Source organism: Paramormyrops kingsleyae, chromosome 10 (genome assembly GCF_048594095.1).
Source record: "Paramormyrops kingsleyae isolate MSU_618 chromosome 10, PKINGS_0.4, whole genome shotgun sequence".
Classification (NCBI taxonomy): Eukaryota; Metazoa; Chordata; class Actinopteri; order Osteoglossiformes; family Mormyridae; genus Paramormyrops; species Paramormyrops kingsleyae.
In genome coordinates this window covers 2,032,832-2,059,843 of record NC_132806.1, presented here as the reverse complement: position 1 = coordinate 2,059,843, position 27,012 = coordinate 2,032,832, and the positions used below count along the sequence as shown (strand labels likewise).

Here is a 27,012-nt window from a genome sequence, read left to right as displayed (position 1 = left end):
GTCACTATAGTCAGGGACAATGGAAACTGTGAAGATACTGTGTGGTGTGTACAGTTCACGTCAAATGGAAAGCGGGAGCTCACCATTCTGTTATTTTCTTTGATGTCATATGGGTCCAGCATTTCATAATTCCTAAGAATTCAGGAAGTGTTACACAAGGATATAATATTCATATTTCACACGAAGCAGTAATAAAAACCCCACATGTGTGATTCATGCTTTCCTCCCAAAAAGCCTCATGACACTCCTCAGTTACATTATATATAAGCTGCATACACTGATATTCAGCGATAAAAGAGAAGGAAAACAATCATCTGGTAAAAACGACCACATGGGGGTGTGGGGTACCTACACCCTGTCTGGGCAGAAGTGGTGCAGGATGGCACAGAAAGCCATGCCATTCCTCCAGGAGGTGCTGAAGTTGCTGATTTTCACACCCTTATAGCCCTGAGTGACCCCCTGGCACCACTGCAGCAGGGACTGGCTTGACTCCACCAATTCAGGATTAGCAGTGGACACCTTGGGAGGCAGGGGCTGACAGATATATAGTTTTAGGGTTACAGCAGAAAAGAAGCTTTAAGCAAAAAGAAAATTAAGAATTAAAACTGCTGACACTTCATCCACATTAGCCGTGTCCAGACAATGTGGATGGGGAGTGGGACATGCTACTATTACTCTTAAGGAGCATTTTGTTGTGATAAACGGCATTACACCACTAAGCAAACACAGCTTCAGGTTACCAGGGCACTGAGCTGCCTGCTACATCAACACCTCTTGTTGGGTGTCGGCAGGCCATTGTTTGTAAGTGGAGATGTGTAAACTGTTACAGTTTTTGCTAAAACTATGCGGGACCATTAGCTTCTCAGACAAAATAACACAGCAGTACATGCGACTGACTTTGAAACATGTGAGAAAGAGAATCCAGAGAGGCAAGAAACAAGGGAGCTACTACCTCACTGGCTGCTGGGGGCTGGACCCCCCCATGACTGCTGGTGGTTAGAGATGTGGTGTCATCAGACAAAGAGGCGCTAAGGCGTTTCTTCACACGGGGCATCGGAACAGGCAAGTCTTTAGGCGCCACCTGCTGTCTCATTGAGCTGAGGAGAGGATAGATCATTTCCAGAATAATGAAATGATTGAAGGGCAGCTCTGTTCCCGTTCCCCTATTTGCTACATCCAGTATCATCTATTAAGTAAAGCCGGTCATATCTGCTGGTCATATTATTAGTGATGGTTTCAAAAGTAGGCATTACAATACAATGGATACAGCACATAAGGTAAACAGTTGGACCAGTAATGGGCAAATTCAACTAAAAAATGAATATTAACACATTACATTAACTGTACCTTCATAGTGCCTTTATAACTCATTATTAGAACATTGAGTGCAGCTTCATAATGCATTCATAAGCAGCATGTGATGCATTACATTAATGCATTATGAAGGTGCATTAATGTAAAGTGTCACCAAATGAACTATAAACTTACTACATTATGTTTCTAGTCCAGAGCCAAGTGATTAACCCCTGAAAACATTCTAGAATCCATATTACCCTCAACCATACTGACTAAACTAATTTTCATCAAAATGGAACTATGAAATGTAAAAAAAGATTATTTTATAAACATTGAATGTAGTTTGTGGAAGTCATAAAACAATGTCAAATTAGAATATTGAACCAATAATTATCCATAATTAACTTATCCATATATTTTATGTTCTACATATTGTACTTCCCCTCTTTGATCAAGATATTGAGATTTACCAAACGTGCTGGAGGAACCGGACTGGGTGCTGGTAATCCTGAGAAGCTATGCCCTTCTCCATTCAAGGCCATTCCTGAATGTATAGCATGCTGTGTGCTCTGCTCTGCCTGTACAGCACACAGTATGCTCTGCTCTGCCTATAGAGCATGCAGTGTGCTCTACTCTGCTGTACAGTATGCACTGTGCTCTGCTCTGCCTATATAGCATGCACTGTGCTCTGCTCTGCCTATATAGCACGTACTGTGCTCTTTTCTGCCTGTATAGCATTTTCTGCTGATACACCAGATAGGACACATTGCAAGTTTCCACCTGAGGTGTGAATGACCCTGGATGCATGAATAACCCAGCTTGGTCCTGTTTTGCAGAACTTTCACACCCTGCAGACATAAAGTATACTCTACCCGGGAAGCCTCAGATGTGGGACAAACAGCAGAAGCAGTCCCCTCTTCTGGTCAAGATTGAATTAATTTGGCAAAGAATTCACCAAAATTATTAAATCATATATTTATGGTATTACCACTGCAACATTTAGTAATTCCCCTTTCAGTTATGCCTGCCTATGTGGTAACTAGCTAAACAAGGCTATTCATATGTGATCTGTACCACCTTTGATGATGCTGGTTCCATTAAGACAAGATCTCTCATTTGCAGCATGTGCATATTGGTATTTATGGTTTATTTATTGAAAAAAGCCACAAAAACATTTAGAAGCTGTTCATACATTGAAAATCCACTATGCAAGCCACATGAATTGCTGTTGTTTTGCAGAAATGCATACGTTGTGTCATTCCATGCTCTCAGATGTTTAGAAAATAACTATGAAAGTGTATACTGGACTGTATTATTTGTAACCCACAGAAGACAATCCACATATATGTACTGTACCATGATCCACAAATATTTCACTATTCACAAACATGTATTATTAAAATTTGTGTTGTATAAAATCATATCCACAAAAATATAGAGTGATTTGTACACGTGAAACATATTTTGCATATTTGTGGATTATGAAACTAAATGGCAAAGTGGAGATTGATTAAAAACTAACCCACAGAACACTCACCGCGTGTCCAGACATGATGACGCAGACAGTAAGGCCCCCACCTCCTGCGATGCATCCTCCTTTCCTAATACTTCCTCAAAATCCTGCTTTTGGCCTTTTTCATCGTTTAAAGCTGGGGATTTTTCATCTAGGGCAGTATCATCATTGTTTGCATCCTCACGTTTCTTAAAGGATATTTCTTGTTTGACTGCTTCTGACAAAGGTGGCCTTTTCTCCAGGCATGGCTGACCTTCATCACCACTGAATGCATCCTCGCTTTCTCGAGGTGATGATGGAGATGGAGATTGATCTTTCACCTGGTTCATTTCACTTTCTACCAAGCAGCGGCTGCATGGTTCAGCACTATTTGGGAACTCCATTTTCCCATCATTAGCCACCTCAATGGTATGAGGCTCCTCCACATCTTGTGCCTTTTGGCTGATAATGAAGGGCTCCTGTTTTGAACTTAAGGACGATGGCTCACTCGCTTCTGTGTTCCTAGCAGTGACCATGGTACTATCCAAATGGCCAGTAACTGATGTTGGATGAGCCGGTTGCAACATAGCAGCCACTCTCTCATAACTGAGAGACAAAAACTTAAATAAACCATCAGGGGACAACTCACATGAGCATAGGAACCACATAAAGTTATGCCCACTGTTTATATACAAATATGCAGGCCAATTATTTAAGAAAGTCAACAAATTCTGTATTCCTTGTTCAACAAACTGAAATGCAGAGAACATGCAAATCTTGAATCATTGCCGCACATACAAAGTTTTTAACGGATGCTGTTTCATGACAGTTACTGCTGAAAGGAGACACAGCCACAGATAAACTTTATTGCAGATTCTCTGGCAGTGGAAGCTGGCGCAGAGCAGACATGCGAGCAGTCAGCTGCATTCCTGACACTCACTCTCTCGGAAAGGCGCTAACTACTGTCTTTGCCAGCCCTGCTGTAGGTTCCTTGTGGTTTGTCCCATTGCTTTCTTCCACCAAAATCTCCCAGCCTAAATAATATTCTGACTGTTTGTCATGGTCCTTTTCTTTCTCAGAAACCAGTTGCTGACCCTCATCTTGGACTGTTCTAGAAATGAGTGAAGAAGACTGAGGCTGATTGTTTCCTTCTTTTATAAGGACATCCACATGCTTTGTGTTACCTACTGCAAAGTCTTGTTCCTTCACATGAATTCTATGCTTGAACAAAACAATCGATTTTAAAATAATCAAGGAATTTGGGTAAAGCACAGAGAACAGAGCAGGAGATACTAACAGATAAGACACCATCCATCCATCCATCCAAAATCTGAACACCCCCTGGTAAGTTTTCCATAGGATCAAGGTTGCCAGGGACACTAACTTCAAGGTGAGGATGGTGAATCATTTATGACTTAAGTACTAGGATCACAAAGTATCCCTACCTGCAATAATTTAAATCAATCATGCTGTACAGAGATGAACCTGACAAACATTAATTTTTAGTAAAAAGCAGAAACCTGAAACAGGGGCATTAATGTGGAACATTAAGGAAATGTAAAAATTATGAAAATAATACATATATTTCTTTAGTCATAAACTAATGAGTTACAGTTCATTCAGTTTCAACTGTGTTACAACTGTGTTAATTTATTTTACTTATTATTGTTACGCCCAGCTCGTCCGATCCTCGTGTGTGCCACGCCCCCCTCATTACCTCGTGTGGCTACCCGATTGTCATCAGCTGTTCCTTGTGCTTTCCTATCCGTCTGGTGTATTTAGTCGGCGTCTGTACCTGTATTCCCTAGTACTATCATTGACGTTGTCTGACGTAGTGCCTGGTCCTGTCCCTGCCTGCCTGTCTGTAAGTAATAAACCTCGTTTGCCTGTCAGTTCATCTCAGCTTGCCTGCTTTTCTGCTCGCCTGCACCACATAACATAACAATTATCTATTTTATTTTATATTTTATTTTAATTTCATTTTGCCTCATATAAATACTGCATATTTGAAAGGATGTCCCTCTATAAAACACTTATTTGATAGTGAGTTAGTATGAATTACTTTTATTACAATGCGATTTTTATTCATTTAAATATAAGCACTGCACCAAGCACTGCACCAAGGCAAGGTGCACTCTCAATGGGATGCCAATCCATCATAAGCCACATACACAGGCAATATAGAGACAGGACTTCAGCTAACTGCATGTTTTTGGACTGCTGGAGAAACTACAGTACCCAGAGAAAAGCTGCACAAGCATTTGGAAGTGTTCCTGAGCCCATGCAGTGATTCCCATTATAGAATATAGTGGAAATATATGTATGCAAGTATAGAGAGAGAGAGAGAGAGAGAGAGAGAGAGAGAATAGATGGACAAAGGCATGCTTGCTAAGCACTGATCACTGTCATTCCAGGTCATGCTGAGAAACTTACCCCCCATCCACTTTGCTTTTTGCTGCCTCCCTTCTACCAACTTTCATTTCCTCATTATCCCTTTCCAGCATAATTAATTTAATTTCACCAACAGGATGAAACGGAAGACTGGAGTCACTGGACAAAGTTAGATGCATGTTGGGTTTGCTGCCGCTACTGTCATTTGCTTCTGCGTTAGCCAAAGGGGCGCTAACAAGCTGCATGCCTGACACAGGTGTGAGTATTTCACCATCAACATGGGTAGTGTCATTCGAGAGGATGTGAGGCTGACGGGATAGAAATTCCTTAGAGATTCCTTGGATCAGTGCATTCTCTGACTTTGGCCACTGTGCTGATGGAAAGCCAGCAATTTTGGAAACACTTGGACAAGATGGTGCCAGAGCAAACATACCGCGGAAATCTTTATCCTCATGATACTGATCTTGAAATGGAGAAGGAAGCAGTAGCTTCCTCTTTGGCCGTGTCTTCCACAGTCTGTTGATTTCCAACCATTCCCGTACCAAAATGTTTTCTTTGATGGATGTGTGTGCTGAAGGAAAACCAAGAACTGTGGGACTTCGTGGGCAGCATGGCAGAAGATTCACCATATTTGGAATCTTTCCTATGGAAGACTCTTCTGCTCGGGGTCTTGGTATTGATGGAAAACCTGGAATACTTACTGTTTCTGAACAACATGGCACCAAAGCCACCATACTCCACCCTGTCATATCTTTTGATTCACTGGTGATTACTGGTGATTTCCCCAGTGCCTGAGACAGTTCTGAATTTACTTTCAGTGGTCTCTCCCACAATGGTTTCTTTACCACCTGCCAGGCTGCCTCCTTACCATCCATTTCACTTAGTACATTTATTGATGGGAACCCCGGGATTTTGGAAAATCTTGAGCATGTTGGCCATAGAGCAACCATACTGTCAGGTCTAAAGAAGAGTGATACCGAAGTCAGAGCTGAGGCAAACATCATACTCAACAAACTTAGATATTATTCATGCCTTAATGGTACTCATACTATAAAACACAAGATGTGTTCACATACAAAAGACGACCGGCAATTTATTAACGTGACGCAACAACAAGAGATTGCCTTCCTAACGTAATTTTGATTCAATATCATGATGTCAGTACTATTTACGCAAGCTCTTATAAAGTTTGTTCACTTCTATTGTTAATTATAAATTGGATGACAAAAACATTAAGCTAATACTGTGTAATTAATAAATCTGACTCATATGCAAATGATGATTCAGTCCTACAAAGGCAGCCTTAGCACCGCAATGTACAGAAAGGCAACCCTGGAGTCCCTTGAAGTCTATACCACAGTACAGATTTCACCCAAATGCATACATCCTGCAGACCCACATCATACAGGAAGGCACATATCAGAGAGTGGTTTCCCCACACACTTACATGCTATCCTTGTGTGACTTCTCTCGCTTCACTGTGTACGGAGTGCACTCTTCCTGCTTCACAATACTGACAGGGAGGTCTATCAAGCAAAACTGGACCTTGGGGTCAAGAGCAGTAGGTGCAGGAGAAAATGTGTGGCGGGGGATTTCTTGGCTTCTCAGAGTAATGTCTGTATATTTATCTGTCAACAGTGAAACAGACCCTGAAGTGGGAAGATCACCCATGGGCCTGATGAAGATAGCAGGACAGAGAAGAAGTCAAGGGAGAGAAACGAGACACCATGTATATGGATGAGGAAAAGCAGACCTACATGCTGCTGTTAGTCAGGGCGGGAGGGCAGGTGGGCACCATGCTCTCACTCACCTCTGTCTAACTGCCAAAAGCACTGGCAGACCCATGGGCACCGAGTGCCACATTCTGCAGTGCAAGAGCCTAAAATGAGGGTCAAAGGAAGAGATGAGTGAAAACAATGCGGCTAATACTGATTTCAAACATCAAAGCCATGCTGTATAAGAGCTGTGTCACAACGCATCCACTCACCCCCTTTCTAGAGTGTCACATTCTGGCTCCTTCTGCTCTACAAAAAGGTCAGCTTCTTCTTTGTTTAATTCAAATTGAGTGCTTGTGTACAAAGCTGTTTTTTCATTCTTGACACTCCAGGACGTAACATCACTAATTGTATTCTCATGAACATTAGCCTCATCCAAGTCATCAAAAATTTCTACCTGACTGTCAAAGGTTTTCTCTTCCCACAAATGTCCTTTGCTTGTTTCAGATTGTCCTTTAAATGCTGAACACTGGGATCGGCTGTTTGGTGAATGAGCAGATGGGAAACCAGGGATACGAGCCTCTCTTGGGCAAGTAGGCAACAAAGCCACCGTAAGTCTCATAATTTCTTTCTCCTCTGATCCAAAAAGTGCTGAACATGTACTTAAGCACCTTGCCTGATTTGTCTTCAGGGGCTTCCTGCTCAAAGGCTCTTTAAGCAATGACCAATCTTCTGCTTCAAACTTAGTTAACTGCAATGAAGGGAAGCCAGGAATCTTTGAAATCCTTGGACAATATGGCACTAGAGTAGTCATGGAATACCTGTTCATATCAGTGGTGCCCTCCATGCACAGCAGCCTTGGTACAGATGGAAAACCTGGAACACTTGCCGATGCTGGACAAGATGGCACAAGGGCCACCATCATATTCATCATTTCTTTGTCTTTGATCACTTCGTAGAGGAATAGTGGAGACACTATTATCGGCTTTGGCTTCTCCTTATTTGGCTTCTCAAGCAGTGACTTTTTAGCTATAAACCATTCTTTTTCTTGGATGTTGGTATTAACAGTCTTTAAGGAAGGAAAGCCCGGAATTTTAGAAAGTCTTGAATAAGAAGGAAGAAAATTAATCATACTTGGAACCTTTTCTAGTGCTTTGGGCCTTGGAGCGGATGGGAACCCAGGAATTCTGGCTGCACTTGGGCAACATGGTGCTAAGTCAGTCATATGTTTCAAACTTTCTTTATCAAGTGTCATCTCAGCTAAAGAGGAAAACAAGGCAAACTTAATTCTTTCCTTTTTTGGCTTCTCCCCTGTATTTCCAGTAGGCCATATTTGTTCTTCATACATGTCTGATTTCATTTGTTTGGATGGAAAGCCAGGAATCGAGGATGATCTTGGACAAGATGGTAAAAGAGCCAACATTTTTACCTTTTCTTCTCCAAAGGCTTCATTTGATTTGGGTAACTGTGTACAGGGAAAACCAGGAATACGGGCGACTTTTGGGCATGCAGGTAAGAGCGCTGCCATCGACAGAATCATTTCCTTGTTTCCATAAGTTTTGTCTTTTCCTTGAGAAGACGAGAGACTTGGCATTCGTCTTGACTTCCGCATTTCCCACAATGGCCTCTTGTGCATATGCCATCTTTCAATTTGAATATCATGGGAACTGACTGGCTGTCTTGAAGGGAAGCCAGGAATACTTGCAATTCTTGGACAAGACGGAAGAAGACTTACCATATTTGGAGTCTTCTCCATCTGGACCACAGGTGCTTTAAGTTGCTGTGCTGATGGAAAGCCAGGAATTCTGGCTAATCTAGGGCAAGATGGACGCAGGGCCACCATTTTCTTCACAACATCTGTGTCATTGTACTTTTTATCCAAGCTTTGGCAAGGAAGTTTGGTATGCACTGGATTCTCTTTCAACATCGGTGTCCAAAAAAGCTTTGTTTCCACTGACCGCTCTGCGAACAGGGTCTTATCTCTGTTAGCTATCTGTGATGGAAAACCAGGACTTCTGGCAATTCTTGGACAAGATGGCTGAAGAGCAAGCATGCTCTCCGAGCTATGGGACAGGGGCACTATGGTCAGAGATCAAAGGTCAAGCACAGTTTAACCTCATACATTCTGTGTGACAGCCATTTACAGTAAAATCCAAGATTATAAGACAGAAAATTAGTTGCAAATATATCTAAATAAGCTAAAGAGCAGCAAAAAATTTGTTAAAACGGAATAACAGATGCCAGTTAATGGAAACATCAAGGACACCCAAATACAATGCCACACTATATTTTAAAGTCCGTCAGTTTATTAGACTCACCATAGCAAATAATTCTGGAAGACAGTGATGATACGTGCCATGGCAAAACAACTTCTCATCTCATGATGCTGACATAGCATTCATGCATTAATATTGTATAGATAGTAGTTTACAATCTTAGTTATTTTCCTCAGCTCCAACATTCAGAGATCAGGAGGATAAAGCTGCATGTACCAAGGAGAACAGACTGTGTAGCATGAGGCATATTGCCTTTCCCAATATCTGTCTTACTCTCCAGGGGAAGACATGGTCACAGAGTGCAATAATGCAACCTACAAGTCACCGCTGAGGTTAATCTGACAGCAAACATGAACAATCATCACATGTTTAAAGCTAATTTTTAGACACCATTAATCTAATAATCCTTTTGAGATAATCAATAAACACTAAAATCTATTCACCATTTCTGAAGGAGGATTGTTCTGATGAGATCCAAGGGATGCAACTTACAGTCATGCAGTCAACAAGACTCTGCTATATCAGGCAATTTTGCACCTGTCACCAGAAGATATGGTACAATAACACAAATTATCGGGCTTGTTTATTGAGTTGTTGTAAGATGAAGTCAACAACATATATACTAAGATGCGCCCCCCCCCCCAAAAAAAGTGCAGATTTTTTTCCCAGCACCATTAAATGTTGCCCCCCCATGTGGTACCCACATTTATAAGAAAAAAGCATGATCCCTGTACAAATCAGGGCATCATAATAACATTTCCATTCACCACATCTGTGTTGTACTTTGGGTTGCACAATACTGGAAAAAGTTCAAATATCACAATGTGATTTTTTTGGTGATATTGCAGTATTAATAAAGCAAAATATAAGATATATGAGATAAACTATAACCAAACAGAACTCATTATTATCTACCAATAGAGTCAAACAAGTTGGTGGTGTTGCCACAAGTTGTGCCAACACATGACTTGCTTTTCCTCAATATTGTCTCTTTGGAATCCAAAATATTTTCTATAGAGTGGAAGGCTAATGTCTCTTAGAGACTATTTGTTGTCCAGTTTTTTCCACCTGACTCATTTTTGTTAAATTTCTCACAAATGCACAACATGAGTGTCTATGAGTGAGTCTGACAGTAAGGTGAAAAATGATTAAGCTTGACTTGGGGAATGCATGCAAAGCTCATGCAACAGGAGTGGCGGTACACTTTACATTGAATTTTACATGTATTAGATTACAATCATTCATTTAACAATGGGACAATTTAATGGGTAGCCCCCCCCCCCCCCCCCCCACTTGGCAAATTGAATCACCCAGATTTCAAAATAGCAGAACTGTACTGTATTACAAAATAACGATGCTTTGTAAATACCATATACTGGGGTATAATGTTGGCATAGTATGAAAGTACAAAAAATTTTATGCCGCCCAAGTGTCAACCCAGCTGATTATCGCAATCTTTACGATGTGACAACTGCATGCGCATGTCATGCAAAGGCAATATTAATATCTCACATCACCCAGCCCTAGTTATATTTATTCATTGATGCATATCATTCTCACACGCTGTTCTCATATAGAAATGCTTCCAAACTCTGGATGCTTCATGAAACACCACAATTAAGCATGTTGTTACAATACTGGAGTGAGAAGCAAAAATATTGGGACAATGAACTAAAATGGGTTATTTTTGTTATGTAGTCAAAAAATTGTGTTCCAGGTTAAAAAATAAACATGAGGATAAACCACAGAGTGTCTAGACAATGCTTTCCATACAATATTAACAATAAATTAACAATAAGTAAAATATGTCACTTGCTGTGTTTACTCTTCCAGTTTGGGTTGAGCACAAGTACAGGTGACAGGTGACTGGTGGCTTAACATGTTACCTTAATGGTGAAAAGAGCTGTGAATGTGTCTGGTTGTTTAAACACTGAATAAGGTGCTCTGTACTTCAGTCTGTTAGTTATCATGGATATTTAGATGCAGTATGTTTATTTGTTGGCATGTTGTGTTACCTCTTCACAAGACAAAGCAATACAAAATAAACTAAAAATGTGATCAAAATATTTTTATTTGATATGGATATTGTACTTATCAATGGTTAAATAGTATTTGATTTTTTTTTTTATGAAATGAAAATTAAACTTAAAGATGCCTCAAAATGGTTTATCACTGCAAGTAATATTCTTGCTTATTCATTTGTAATGCCCCTGTGAAAATGCATTAAAATATCAAGCTATTTACTTAATGTTTCTTACACATGTCCTGCCTATAGGAGAATCTAGCTAGTACAGGTACATCTCAAATAATTAGAATATCGTGAAAAAGTTCAATATTTCTTGGTTTTATTATCTGTAAGCCATAATCATCGAAATTCTAAGAAATAAAGGCTTGACATATTTCACTCTATGTGTAATGAATCTATATATGAATTTCACTTTCTGAAAGGAATGTCAAGAAATATTGAACTTTTTGCACGATATTCTAATTTTTTTAGATGTACCTGTAAGTGAAGTTTTGGTAGCAGTATGGTAAGCAAAAAAAGTCTACTGTAAATACAAAAAACATAGTACAGAAATCTAAGCATCATGTAGGAATATCTCATTCACCAAAGGAATCAGAGCGACTAATGTCATGAGGCAGAACCGTGCTCCAGCAAGATGCGATTTTTATTCCTTTCAAGTGTTCTGAGCTTCTGATTGTGTCTTGCCCTGAATAAACCCAGTGCTTTGCTCTATTCCTGGGATTTCCCACCTGTTTTTCCTGCCCTGTAACCTGGAAGTGTGACGCTGGGCTCCACCAGACTCCTTCTATATTTAAACCCTGGATGTTTCTAGTCAGTAGGAGTTTGATCTGAGGTCTACAATTGATGCGAAGATTACAAATGAGATGACTAGACAGTTGACCATGATGGAAAAGCAAGCAGTTTTGAAAATGAGATTACAGAAAACACCAATCAGAACAACTGGGCATTCCAAAATCAACAGTTCAGATATTTTGAAAAACAAAGAAACTATTGTGGATGTAAGCAATTTGCAATGATCAGGTTGTCCCAAGGATGATCACAACAGCTGATGACAATAATATCGCAATGAAGAAAAACCCAAAAAAAACATCCAAAGAAATAATAGATGGTCTACAGAGTGCTGGACTGAACATGTCAGTTTTCACCACTCGCAGAATAATTCAAGCAACATTATTTTGCGTCACTGTATACAGTGTACATGGCTTGTGCGACAAAAAAAGCCTCACATTACTTGAATAAATTTGCCAAATCATTTCCCAAAATTAAAAGAAGACATTCTGTACATAAATTTAATGAAAACATAATAAAATTAAGCAATTTTAGTATACTTTCCCAATATTTTGGTATGCTTCTCACTATATTTGCAACACAAAAGCTATTTCAAACACTTCGGTACACCAACAGCAACTGACTAGTGGTGCAACATCAGTCAGTTGGCTGTTTTGGCGGAGACCCCTGGCTTATCATTCAGTTTATTTAGAAGTTATTGCATTTGCTTACATGTAAAACCTGGAATCATAAGTTGTGTCCCAATTCAGGGGCTGCATCCTTCCAAAGACGCGGTCAGCATAAAGCCTTTGCAGGCCGCGTCCTAAAAATTTGTGCAATGAATGTTTCATCATTTGAGTGGATCTTTTGCAGCTCAGAAAAAAACGCATCTCTAGGTTGCATTTGAAGGAGCCTTCGAAATGTGACAGCCTTGTCATGCCACTGTGACACATTCAGTCTTAGAATGCAGCCTTATAAGGCTGCAGCCCCTGAATTGGGACCCAGCTTTAATTTAGAGGAATGGGAAACATGAGCTATTCGCTATAGCACTTACCCTGTTGTCAGCTTTGCTGCTGGCGACAGCTTAGCGTCCCGCCTCCTCTCACTGTGGGCCTTAAAAGGCTTGGCCTGCCTCTCTGTGGAAGGTGGAATAGCACACAGTACAGTCTTGTTATGCTCTAGGTATCCCAGAGGTCTCTGCAACCACTGATCCCCCCAAGCTATCAATGGTCATTTAAAGTGCAATAATTCTTCATTTAGACATTTTTACTTATTTTGGCAGAAAATAAGTAGGCCTACTTATAAGGCAGAAAAAATGCACCTGCTCACCATTAGATGTAGAAATATACAAATCATCTTCTTCTATCAAAGCACCCAACTGCCTTTGAACTTCTGTGGAGAATATCACCAGAAGTGGTTAATTGTGAGCAATGTCAGCAACAGTCTGTGAGACACACAGACTTCTGTATTTTCAGTAAAACCTGCTCATAGCTTTAGGTTAGCATGCACGCATATATACATACATATGTAATGGAATGGCCTGATCCTTCAAACAGCAAATAATATGGCCAGAACTGAATAAATACGGAAGACAGATAAGGTCTAGATGTTCAGTTACTGTTTGGTTAAGTACTGGAACAGTTAAGAGGAGAGATCTAAGTGACTTTGAATGGGGTGTGATTGCCAGACATGGTGATTACAGCATCTCAGAAACAGCCACCCCTCAGGGATTTCAACACATTGTAGTACAGTATATGTCATTTACAGAGAATGCACAGTGCTGGTGTGATAAATAAAACATCCAGGCAATGGCATTTAGGTGGCTAAAAACACCTTGTTTGAGGGCAATGTGTGGCTCAGTGGGCAAAGTGTTTATGTCTGTGACCAGAAGGTTGCTGGTTCGAGCCCTGTGGAGGAGCCTGGGCCTTTGAGTGAGGCCCTGAGCTCCCTGAGTGGCTGGCCTTTGCGGCCAGCCTGCTCTCACCTACAGAGAGCAAGCTGGGGAGGCATAAAGGGAATTCCCCACAGGGATCAATAAAGTAACAATTAATATTGTCAGACTCTTTAGAGACATATAAAAATGACACAGTACAATAGTGCAGTGCAGAATAGCTTCTCTCAACACAGAAATCATCTAAACTTAATACGATTCTGGATTCTAGAGGTAAAAGTGGGTTACCATAGTGGGTTAAAATGGGTACCATAGTGGCCAGTCAATATGGATAATTATAACCATATAATTCAAGTTATTATTTCTTCAAGGCGGAATTTTTGCTTAAAATTCCCTTACAATTCCCAGTAAACAGATTCAACCCATGAAAATTCCGACAAATTGAATTATCTGCAAACTGAAATTTACTTTTAATAAATACAATATTTTTTTGCCACAGGGCCTAATCCAGTATGTCTTTTTTAAATTATTGTTTAAATTTTATATCACTATAAGTCGATATATTGTTTATGTCACCTAGCCCTAGTGATGATGATGATAATTATTATTATTCAGCTAATACATTTTAAAGCCTATACCTCACCAATGATAGATTTTAGTCCTGTAATAACAACCTTATATTACTTGAGTGTGGAGTACTATCAGAGGTTGGAGTACAGTCAAAGGATGGTGAGAAGGTGGAGTATTGTCAGTGGGCAGTGATGACAGTGTGTTCAAGTAGGCAATGGAGCCAAAGGCCATTAAACCCACAGAGTCAAAGGTGGTATGTGAGAGCATAGGGTGGGAATCATAGCTAGGCAGCCTGTTTCCTCACACTGGGAAAGGATTATTAACAACAATGGAAACTCCAGAAACAGCCAGAGAAGCCTGAAGAGCAAAGATGCTGTTATCCTCTGGCATGATTTCTAACCCTGTGAAAATTACCAGTTGGTGTTTCCGGGGAGGGGTAACTATCAGGCTGATGGGAGATGTCAGGTGGGGCAGGAAGTGTGATCAGACTACCTCTGGGCTCACAAACAGAAATGTCACAATGGCTTCCAGAGGAGAAGGCATGAGGCACAGCAGGACCACTGCCCAATGGAGCTACAACAATGGAGGTCAATGACAGAGAAACAGGACAAAAGATGCCAGAGCAGTAAAAAAAAAAAAAAAAAAAAAAAGAATAAAGGGAAGAAATAATTACGCATCAAACTTATGAAGAAAGAAAAGAGGCTGTGTCTATACCATACCTGACTGGGAAAGAGCTGGAGAAGCAGATACTGTGGCAGAGAAAGAAGCAGAAAAAAGGGGAAGCATGGGAGTAGAACCAGAACCAGGAGAGGGAAGGGGAGCAGTAAAAGGAGACCCTGCAGGGGCAAGTGCAGAAGAAACTGCAGTAGAAACAGGAGGAGCAGGTATAGGATAAAATAGGGGAGGAGGTGATATAGGAGCAACAGGAGAAGGGGATACAGGAAAAGAATCAGGTGTTAATGCTGGAGAAACATCAAGTACAGAAGAAACTGCAGGAGGAGGTGCATGAGAAGCAGGAGAAGGAGCAGGTATAGGAGAAAATGGGGGAGGGGGTGATATAGGAAAAACAGGAGGAGGAAATACAGCAAAACAAGCAGGTGCTAATGCTGGAGAAACATTAGGTGCCAAAGAAACAGCAAGAAGAGGTGCAGGAGAAACAGGAGGAGCAGGCATATGAGAAACTGGGGGAGTAGATGATATAGGGGCAACAGGGGGAGGGAATACAGGAAAAGAATCTGGTGTTAATGCCGGAGAAACATCAGGTGCTGAAGAAACTGCAGGAGGAGGTGCAGGAGAAACAAGGGAAGGAGCAGGTATAGGACAAAATGGGGGAGGGGGTGATATAGGAAAAACAGGAGGAGGAAATACAGCAAAACAAGCAGGTGCTAATGCTGGAGAAACATTAGGTGCCGAAGAAACAGCAAGAAGAGGTGCAGGAGAAACAGGAGGAGCAGGCATATGAGAAACTGGGGGAGTAGTTGATATAGGAGCAACAAGGGGAGGGAATACAGGAAAAGAATCTGGTGTTAATGCCGGAGAAACATCAGGTGCTGAAGAAACTGCAGGAGGAGGTGCAGGAGAAACAGGGGGAGGAGCATGTATAGGACAAAATGGGGGAGGGGGTGATATAGGAAAAACAGGAGGAGGGGATACAGCAAAACAAGCAGGTGTTAAAGCCGGAGAAACAGTTGCAGAAGAAACAGCTAGGAGTGGTGCAGGAGAAACAGGAGGAGCAGGCATGGGAGAAACTGGGGGAGTGGCTGATATAGGAGCAACAGGAGGAGTGGATACAGGAAAACAAGCAGGTGTTAATGCTGGAGAAACAACAGGTGCCGAAGGAACTGCAGGAGGAGGTGCAGGAGAAGCAGGAGGAGGAACAGGTATAGGAGAAAATGGGGGAGGAGCTGATATAGGAGCAACAGAAGGAGGGAATACAGGAAAAGAATCAGGTGTTAATGCCGGAGAAACATCAGGTGCTGAAGAAACTGCAAGAGGAGGTGTGGGAGAAACAGGGGGAGGAGCAGGTATAGGACAGAATGGGGGAGGAGGTGATATAGGAAAAACAGGAGGAGGGGATACAGGAAACCAAGCAGGTGTTAATGTTGGAGAAACATCAGGTGTAGAAGAAACAGCAAGAAGAGGTGCAGGAGAAACAGGAGGAGCAGGCATAGGAGAAACTGGGGGAGTAGCTGATATAGGAGCAACAGGAGGAGTGGATACAGGAATAGAGGCAGGTGTTAATGCTGGAGAAACATCAGATGCCAAAGAAACTGCAGGAGGAGGTACAGGAGAAGCAGGAGGAGGAACAGGTATAGGAGTAAATGGGGGAGGAACTGATATAGGAGCAACAGGAGGAGGGAATACAGAAAAAGAATCAGGTGTTAATACCGGAGAAACATCACATGCAGGAGAAGCAGGAGGAGGAGCAGGTATAGAAAAAAATGGGGAAAGAGCTGATATAGGAGCAACAGGAGGAGATGCAGGTATAGAGGAAAACAGAGGAGGAGGTGGCATATGAGAAAAAGAAGGAGCATGTATAGGAGAAAATGGAGGGGGAATAGGTATAGCAGAAACAGGAGTATATATCGGAGAAACAGGAGGAGGTGTGGGTATAAGAGATATAGGAGGAGGAGTAGGTACAGAAGTAGAATTTGGGGTAAATGTTGGAGGAGAGGCAGTTATTGTAGCTTGAAGGGCAGATATTTGCAGAGGTGGAGGAGCAAGCTGTAGGCAGGGGCTGGGGGCTGAGACAGTGTCATTCATGGCCTCAGAGTCCTCCCTGGTCCTCTCAGTGTCAGCAGGGAGAACAGTGAAAAAGCAGGGAGGCAGACCAGACGACAGGGCTGTCTGGGTCTTGGGGGGGCGCCACTCACTTTGCCAGGGTGATGGGACTACAACAGCAGAGATTAGCCACAGAGAAAATGATGCCCCCAAATGACAGGGTGGCCAGAGAAGACGTGATGGAAAAAGACAAAAGAGATAGAAATTATATTTAGTGAAGGAAATGATACTTAATGAAGCAGCAAATTAAGGCCAAATGGCACAAAATACAACAAAGACAAAAGTTTAATATACCACAAGAAATTAATATATCAGGTATATATTTCCAGTCATTTAAAATGACCAAACAACATTTAATAAGCATATTTTGTCAGATTTCTCCATTCCATGAGCTTGATAGCTTAGCAAGTTAGAGATCACTCTCGGTATGCCGACAGACCCGCATTCAAGCTTGGGGAGTGAAAAACCAAGCCCACGATCAGAAGGTCACTGGTTTGAATCACATGGTCAGACAAGTAATTATATTACTTTTGGGCCCTTAACCCAAAATGTTCTGGGCTTTCTTAGCTGTCACTTTGCCTAAAGGTGTCCTGCAAATAAGTAAATGTTTCCTTCTGTAATCTAAGTGTCACAGCTGCACTGTTACAGTGCCTAAGCTGACACTCCTGACCTTGCGGAGGAGCTGCACTGTAGTGATGCAGGAGGCCGTGCATTTGGGGTGATGCCCCGCTATGCGACACACACGACTCACAGCCGGCCTGGTACCTGCATGCAGGGCAGTGGGCAGGCTGGCGGGCTTCGTGAGGACGCCGGCAGGCTCAGAGAGCATGGCCTTGCCCATCCTAGGCTGGCGTGCCCCTGGGGGGGAGGAACCATCAGAACCATCAGGGGCAGGGGGGACGTGATTGCCAGGAGCACCATGCCTTCTCAAGGCATTAGCACGTGCCACAGATCTGACAGCTGGGTTTCAGATGAAGTAGAGGAAGGAGATGTTAAAAGCAATGGAAGTTTAGATGAGGTGCTTTATTTCAGGTGAACTGTTCCCTGTTCACTACGAGCGGCATTGTGTTCATACTGATGTGTAAATCGGTCCTTACATGTGCACGCTCACTCCTCATTCGCCGTACCTTTACAGAGAACACTGGGGGGTGGAGGGAGATGGACAGTGCAGGAGCTGGAGGTGGAGGAGGACAGGGATGGAACAGGCCTTGGCCGGAAAGTGGTGAAGGTTAAAGGGTCCTGAGCTGGGGGGCCAGAGTCCTCAGCAGGATTACTCAGGACACCATGAGAGTCCCGTGTTACAGACATGGGGACTGCGTGACAGGGACAAGGACAAAGACAGGCAGAGAATGGAAGACATACGAGGTAGGAAAAGAGTAAAGACAGAAGAGAAAGCGGTACTCCACAGTGGCAAGTGGCAAGCTGAATGGGCATCTGCTGTGGAAACTTAAAATCTGAGCTCACTTTTCTATCATGATTACATTTTTTATCATGGTCTGTTTGTCTAGACGCCGATTTGCTCCTACACCATGAAGCCCTCCAAGGGGCCCCGTTCTACTCTGCTCTGCACAGCAGACTATGACTACGCCTGACCAATCATCCTGAGCACCAAAAGCTGTTCCTGCTTGTCACAGACTCCCATAGCACAGGCCTGTTGTTTTACATTACTCTGCATACTGTGAGATTCTGTCCAGAAAAGGCCTGATTAATTCAATTAATTCAATGCCACTTCATAGCGATAATCAGAGCAGTACATAATAAAGAGGGAAAACACAAATGAATAGTGTGTACTTTGAAACTTTGCTTAACAAATCCACAGACATGCAGCAGTTGGGGCCATCACCATGGCCATTATATAATGTGAGTGTCTGGGAATGTTTTCATGCTGAAATTTCTTTGATCTACTTACCAAAATTGAAAGATATTTTTATAAACCGTTTATACAATGAGGTTACAAGTGAGCAATGATATGAATTAATTATGTACCAAGTAGCGTGGATCATAATTCAATAGTGCTTATTACAATAGTGCATTCCTGGGAATAATTTCTACTGATAATGAATTAAATAATTTTTTAAGTGACATAATTAGGCTAAGGATTACTTTTATTGCAATTTTTCATATGGTAATGTCTTGACCAAGAGATAAATGTTAAACATATTGCACTGGCATGTTCTGTGCTTAGGGAGCGAAGCCTGTCCTGGGACTGGACTCGCAGCAGCCCATGCAGAGTGCACCACCCATTGACCTCTGATTATTCCTAGTACCTGAGCCCATAGAGGGTTGGAAGATTTTGGGCAGCGCTGGGGGGTGGGCACGAACAAAGGCGGGCACCATGTAGGAGTAAGGAGAAGGCCGTGCCTCAGGTGGGGGGTACTGGGTGCAGGCAGCCACGGCTCGCAGGGTTCGGGGGGGGTGAAGGGGGGGCCTGGGCAGGGGCGGGACAGTGCTGACGCCATGCTGGGGGGCTGCGGCATGTGTGTGTGACCGTGGGTGGTGGGGGTGAGGAAAGAGAAAGAGAGAAAAGGATAAACAGAATAAAGTGAGACAGACAGAAGGATAAAGGGAGAGGAAAAGGTCATAGGAAAGGAGAAAATGGACTCAAATATAACAATAAAAGTTTCAACGAGTGCGACGCCTTCCCCCTTACGGGCTAAAGCCACGTGACTATTTACTCCAATGCCCTTTAACTTAATTTCTTAATCCGCTTGATGTAAGCTTGTTACTTGGAGAAAATTAAACACCCATCCATTTTCCAGGCTCACTTATTCTACGTAAGGTTGTGGTGCTCTGGAGCCTGTCACGTAAGTGTACATGCCCTGAGTGCTATTGGGGGGGTACCTAGTACAAATGGGCTGGTGACAGTCACGGGCCCGCACTCCTGAGGAGCCTTTGGTACCGCAAAGGTCGGTGCTGATGAGAGAAAGAGGAGCAGAGATAAGCCATTAGCTGTAGGAGCAGCCTTGGAAAGAACAGCAGTGTGGGAATGAGAGAAGAGCAACAGCCGGGTGAGGGTGTTACCGGCCTGGGTGTGTCTGTGCTGCCCGGAGGCCCCCTTTAGAAGCGGGAGCATACCTACAGTGGCTGTCACCTGGCTGACCCTACGACCGGCCTTCCTGTCATCCTCCTCGTCACTCTCGTTGAAGTCCTCCATGTTGCCGATGTCTGCATGCTTCATGCTCATCAGACTGGCCAGGCTCTGCATGTCGTCGTCCCTGTGTGCAGAGAGTGGGTTCAGCCCAGGCTCAGTCATTACTTTCATGCTATACATTAAAGCAGTTCTCATTCCCAGAAGACGACCTGCAAATCCAAACTGTATTTACATGCCCTGGACACTAAGAATGTGCACATGATTTTCCAGAAAAAAGAAAATAATCCTGTTCTGTCTTCAGGAGACACTTCTGTTCCTGTATTCAAATGACAGTAAAGGTTGTGTTCTCGAAAATCACTTTCTAATATCACTCTCTTCCCATATGTATCACTGGTTGTGTTCTGGTGTGTTTTTATATGAAATGACATTCGTATATTACAAATGGCCTAACTGTGATCCTCAGTGCATACAAAATTCATACAGAGAAAAATGAAATGTCCTCATTTTAGTGCAGATACCCATTATAACAAAGTATAAACAACTACAAAATTATGCTTCCAGTAGAATTATCCTTTAACAATCAATACTCATATATAAGCGTCGCCAAACTGACTAATACACTGCCTAAGACATGTCCTGCCTTGCAGTTTCACTGCGTTCCTTGTTGTGCATTGTGTGGCCAAAGGCCCTGCTGAACTCACGTGGCCTTGCCCTCCTTGAGGAAGATGCACGTCAGCGAGAGCCTGAGGGATGCCTGCACCACCTTGACAGAGAGCGGCTTCAGCTGGAGCAGCAGGCTGGTCTGCGAGGGAGCGGCAAACTGCTTCAGGTTCACCTCTGCACAGGCCAGCAGTTTGCGGCGGCCTTTCATCTCCTATGAGTGAGACGCAATGACACTTGGTACCTCAAAGTGCGCATGGTTGACATGCCCCCCCCCTTTACATGCTATATGATGTCCTCTTATATTCAGATCCACAGACACTGCACAGCACTGCACAGCACAGCATGGCACCCTCCTCATGACACTCTTTCTCAGTGGAAACCAGAGTAACAGACAGATACTCACATTCTCAATAACTACTGTCCACTCCTTGTCTTCAAACTCCTCAGCATTGGGGTCCTAGAATTGAAATGGTGGCTTTAACTTTATCCAACCATAACAATCTGCAGCAATTCATTCAACAGTGACTTAATGCCACACGGCATCTCTGCTGGAGTCACATTTACATCATTCACTTCTCCTGTATAACCCTTAACATCACAACGACCTGAAGACTGGGGACATTCCCTAGTAATGGAGGATAACATTACTTAGCCCAAAATTCAGGTCACTGCTGAAAACCACAGGAATATGTAAAGGTAACCAGATCCAATCTACACCATGTGTGTCCTTAACAGATGCATTTTTGCCTCCCCCCATTCCTCCCTCCTTTAGATTTTGCCTTGCTATATCTAAGGCCCAAAACCAGCTCTTGGATATTTGCGATTTGAGATAACGTAAGTATATTACCAACTTTATTGTCAAATCATGTAGGTTTTTTCTCCTAAACACATTATAACAGAATTCACAAGACGTACCTTGAAGAGAGTGACAGCGAGCTCCACGTTTTCAGGCACATGCCACACCACTGTGCCCCGGTACGGGTTCTGAATCCCCGGCTGCCACCCATGAAGCTAGAGAGAACCAGAAGGTGACACCGTGGATATCAGTCATACAGTTAAAGGTGCTTCCACCAAATACTGTTTGGTGGACTGAATTATGTAGTCAAGAAATTAAAATTTCAAGTTACAGCAACCTTGGAGTGGCACGGTGGCTCAAAGATAGCATGATCATTACACACCAGCAGATCTATGGGGTTGAATCCCACCCCCAGGTCTGTGGGTGATGGGTTTGCATGTTCCCCCTACACTTTGGTTTCTTCCTTTTGTCCAAAAACAAATGGTGAGGGAAATTGTGGCATTGTGTGAGCATGTGCAATGTGACGGGCTGGCATGCCATCCCAGAGATTTCTGGGATTGGCTCCACTCTCACTCTGACCCTCTGCTGGATAAGGGGTATGGATGGATGCCACAGTAAATGCCTGTAGTTCCCATTTTCAATTCATTGGAATAACGTATTAAACAAAGTATGAAGAGGGTGACACAATGGCTCAATGGTTACACTGTTGCCTGACACCTCCTGGTCTGGGGGTTAGGATCCCTCATCCGCTGTGCGTGTGGAGTCTGCATGTTCTCCCCACATGTTGGTTTCCTCTGGGTGTCATCCCACAAAGACATGTAGTGTGGATAATCTGCATATTTTCATAGATGTTAGAACACAAAGCATCCTTGATGATTTCTTCCTGATATTGCAGTGCATACTCCTTGCAGAGTATGGCCTCAGAATGGCCTTAGTTTGTCAAGATCTTCACTTCACTAGGTATCAAAAGAGTTCTACAGGAATGCTGGTCCAGATGAACTTGAGTATTTCTCACAGTAGTGCTGAGCTTTCTGATTTTTTTCTCAAGTCAAAAAATCTCATTTGAATTTATCATATGCATTTCAGTGGGATCTGGTGACTGGCCAAGCTACTCAACTGAGATGAATTCATTGTTATGTTTGTGGAACCCTTCCTGGATATTCTTAGCCTTCTTAGTGGGATAAGAAATGATCCTGATGGAAAAGCCTGTGTCATTCAAACACTATTGACTATTTGTGCAGACTGTGGCTCCTTTAACTCAGATCAAGGAATCATTTTCACCAACAGTCTTTCTTTGGCTGGTGCAAATGCAGGACACTTTTTTGACTGAAAAACCTAGCAACGCTGCAGTCCTGTTCAGAGGCACCAAAATAGTTTTTTTCTCCATCACATACACAAATCATATATCAGTCACCTCCTTCTTTAACATATATCTGCCCTTCATTTAAACTGACAGATGTAACTGTAACATGCACCCATCTTCCAATCACTTATCCAGTACAGGGTGGTAGTAAACCTGCAGTATACCCCAAGAAGCAAAGTGTACATGGGGCCATGAATCAGAGACCAGTCCATCACAGGGTTTTCACTAGCAATCACATACAGTGGTGCTTGAAAGTTAGTGAACCCTTCAGAATTTTCCATATTCCTGCATAAATATGCTCCAGTGTCACACATCTGTGAGTGGAAAAAGTATGTGAACCTAGCCGGTAATTTAAAGGTGAGATTAGTCAAGTGTTGTCTATCAGTGTTATAGCTGTCAATCAATGTGATGACAGTCAGGTGTGAATGGGCACCCGCTTTATATTAAAAGAACTGGATTCTATCAAGGGCTTTATCTTCAAACCCGTTTGTGCATTATCAGTGTATCATGCCACGAACAAAGGACATTTCAGAGGACTTCATAAAAAGAATAATCATGCTGGGAAACAAAATCATCTCTAAAGAGTTTGGACTGCACCAATCCACAGTCAGACAGATTGTGTACAAATGGAGGAAGTTTAAGACTATTGTCTTAGGAGTGGTCAATCGGCAAAGATAACTTCAAGGGCAAGGCATGTGATTGTCCGCGAGGTCACTAAAGAACCAAGAAACTTCTAAGAGACTAAAAACCTCTCAGACATCGATTAATGTTAATGTTCATGAGTCTAAGATTATTTTGGGGTCTATGTCCACCGTCAGGTGAACACTGAATAAAAATGAACACTGGCAAGGTTGCAAGGAGAAAGCCACCGCTTTCCAAAAAACATTGGTTCCTGTCTACAGATTGCTGAAGAGCATGTGGACACGCTTGAAAACCTGAAAGCCTTATGATGCTTTGTGGATACGGGCCCTGAACAATAACATAAAAAGTCTATTTATTACCAATTTCTAACAAACAGTATTGTGCAGTACACTGTAGGATCACACATGCACATATCACAGGGCCTAAATTCCAGGTGGCCTGAGACAAGGCCGAGCCTGGTACAAGAGGCACCAAAGGGGGGTTACACACATAAACACACACACACACATAACAAGGGCGGCCAGCACTCCAACTTTTATTGCCCAAAGATTTAGGGACCTACAGACAAGCAGAGTGGACCTAATGGACAGGGGTCCCTCGACTTGGCACACAACCCCCTCCCCATGCATTCTGCCTTACATATCACTCACCCAACAGGCGAACACCCTAAAGGAAGTTTCATTTAAGTTTGGCTTTTGTATACCCTGTATATTGATTTACTCACGACTACTAGTCTCAATATACAGATAGGTTATGTTTGTATGTGTCCTTAGACAATCTTAGTGTTTTGTGTGCCACCCTTATAACCATGTTCACGGAGTATCACCTATTTTACCCCTTTGCACTTGAACACATATAAATTTAAATAAATAGATAGGTATAGCTACCATTGTATATATGTTCTCATGGTATACCAGAAGAATCTGGAAAATTAGTGTAACCAATGTGTCCTAACTTTTAGAGAGTCTTCTTTGTTAAAACCCCCCCTTCTCTTCCAACATTCCTTTGTGGTCCTTATCTGATCTTGGTGGACCTCACCAAGTTTCTTTGTTTCTACCATGCTATGTTAAAAGAACTGAATTAAGGTGTATTTTATCCATTCTGGAGAAGATGAATTGGTATAAGCCACACCAAACAAAATATGTTGTGTCCAGATGTGGAACTTATATTGATATTACCACAAACTAATGGCCACGCCTATCTATGGATAAGATGTGCTGTTTGTAATATGAATATTTGATGTAATGTCTGCACAAAGTGTAACATCTGTTGAGGTGCAACCCAAAACACCTGTATCCTATACTGATGTGAATCAGTCACATAGATAAAATAATTAATTGTTTAATCAATTAATACAGATGGTATGAGGTATGTACCTGTGAAGCTGGTATGGCATGTTTGGTGTCAAACTGATTGTTAATCACCCCTGATTCCAAATCTGGTCAGTGATTACCATAAAAGTGGATGTATCAAAAGTTATAACAGCTTAATGAAAATCATCAGTAAAGGGAGAATCAGTCGGGCCATAAATCCCAAAAGGACTGATACAGACCCCCTTCCGAAAGCCCGCCAAATGGATGGCCAGCCATTGGGCCAGGAGTCGAATTCCTGGTCATCCCTATTCATGAACTTTAGACCATAAAAATCTAGTACCTCAGAACAAAGGTGCGCAGAGAATAACCGCCAGCCCGAAGGAGAACATCAGCCGGGGCAAACAGATCATCAAGCGCAGAAAAGACCATCAGCCCGGGAGAAGAGAAGCCCACAAGAACCCTCCGGTGAAGGCCCAGCTGAACAGAGAACAGCACCCAAGACAAAGCTTCACCAGGAGAGAGAATCTAAAGGGACTCCACTCCACTGCTCCAAACGCCGCACCTTCCTGAGTGCCATCAGCTCAGCAGCTCTGCCATCAACTGCCAAGACCCCCCCACTCTTCAACCAAGTAAACCAACTTCCTTTCATTCTAACAACTTAAGCTGTTCTGTTTAACCTGCTATAAGACTTTAGGGTCGTGTTTCCACAAACTGTGCTTGCTTTGCAGAACAGTATTTCCCATTTAAGGTTACTCATTTAAAATCCGGTCATTGCATTTTCATAATTTCATCGTTTGTTTTATTCCGTGATTTCGTGTTTGTTGTTTGTGTTAGGTGTAATGTCTGTCTTATGTTAGTTGTAGTGTTAGCTAGGAATAAATGCATGTCTTTTTCACAACTTCAGCCTCCGTCATTGAGTACTCACACTAAGTTCCTGCCTCTGTGCGATCTTGCTACACGCTCTGAACCTCAAACTCGCCTGAAACATCGCGAGACTCTCTCTCATCGGCCGTGAGGGGAGCTTCGCTACCAATCGTTTACATTACCTGGTGATGCAGCTCGCTGGACGGGCCTTCTAACCCAGGTTACTAAGCGATACTGGTAATTAGTGAATCCCATTTAAATCTCACATTAACAGACTCACAGGGATACCGCAATTGAGTTTGGAGGAGCCGACCATTTGGCATAACGATTGGTTAATAATCAGCATTAAATAATAATTAATTAAACTTTCATTAATTTCAAACATATTGGTGGAGATATTAAAAATTACCTGAGGTAATAATTCCTACAACACTGTGCCATTTTCTATCTAGACCTTTTTATATAATATACAAACCATCTAAATTATGCCTCTGCGTATACAAAGTTATTACTCTATGTAAAGTTAACAGCTCTGAATAGTTTAATGTACACTATTTTGTTTGCTGGTTACATATAAAAATTAATTATTTAACATCTACCTTTGGTAATATTTGAATCTACATGATGAATTGAATCTTGAAGAATTTCTCTAAAAAGATGTCTTAGCAAAATTAAATCAAATCAATCTTTGCACTTGAGATTCAAAATCAGATCAAATTATATGTCAGGGCTGACTACCAGAAGCAGATGAACAAACAGCAACAGAGGCCGTGGCACATGGCCAGATTCAGCTACCCCCAGTCCCTCAGAAATCAAACTGTAACTTGTTTATCCCCTAACAAGTCAATCCCAGCTTTGTGAGTCTGGGACATTAAGTCCACAGAAGACTACAATTAGTGTTTCATTATCTGTGAATGGTGTTTTTGAGGTCGTGGGAGTATATAGCAGTGATGTGAGTTGATGTCACCAACTATGGAGTGAGATCACTGCCAAATATACGAGAGCGCAGACGCGTAGATAAACCGAGCAAAACAGACACTACGAGCGCGCACTGCGCCTTTGGAACGCAGATAA

At 42.4% G+C, this 27,012-nt stretch overlaps 1 protein-coding gene across 18 annotated transcripts in view; it reads right to left on the bottom strand.

The window, feature by feature from the left end:
• The window catches only part of LOC111858509 (EH domain-binding protein 1-like protein 1), a 66,452-nt gene that overhangs the window by 16,891 nt on the left and 22,549 nt on the right, over positions 1–27,012 (bottom strand). For 3 of the 18 annotated variants that reach the window (XM_072717139.1, XM_072717138.1, XM_072717143.1), the window contains 20 exons: positions 21,876–21,971; positions 21,364–21,417; positions 20,999–21,171; positions 20,282–20,421; positions 20,048–20,119; positions 19,474–19,674; positions 18,334–18,519; positions 17,972–18,166; positions 15,145–17,316; positions 14,840–14,998; positions 13,294–13,356; positions 13,019–13,100; positions 7,167–8,957; positions 6,990–7,058; positions 6,627–6,854; positions 5,222–6,139; positions 2,834–3,394; positions 953–1,097; positions 353–534; positions 84–132 (listed from right to left, as the gene is read on the bottom strand). In XM_072717139.1, the coding sequence (XP_072573240.1) occupies positions 84–132; positions 353–534; positions 953–1,097; positions 2,834–3,394; positions 5,222–6,139; positions 6,627–6,854; positions 6,990–7,058; positions 7,167–8,957; positions 13,019–13,100; positions 13,294–13,356; positions 14,840–14,998; positions 15,145–17,316; positions 17,972–18,166; positions 18,334–18,519; positions 19,474–19,674; positions 20,048–20,119; positions 20,282–20,421; positions 20,999–21,171; positions 21,364–21,417; positions 21,876–21,971 (7,536 nt within the window). The other 15 variants (XM_072717140.1, XM_072717141.1, XM_072717142.1 and 12 more) reach the window with 15 other exon arrangements.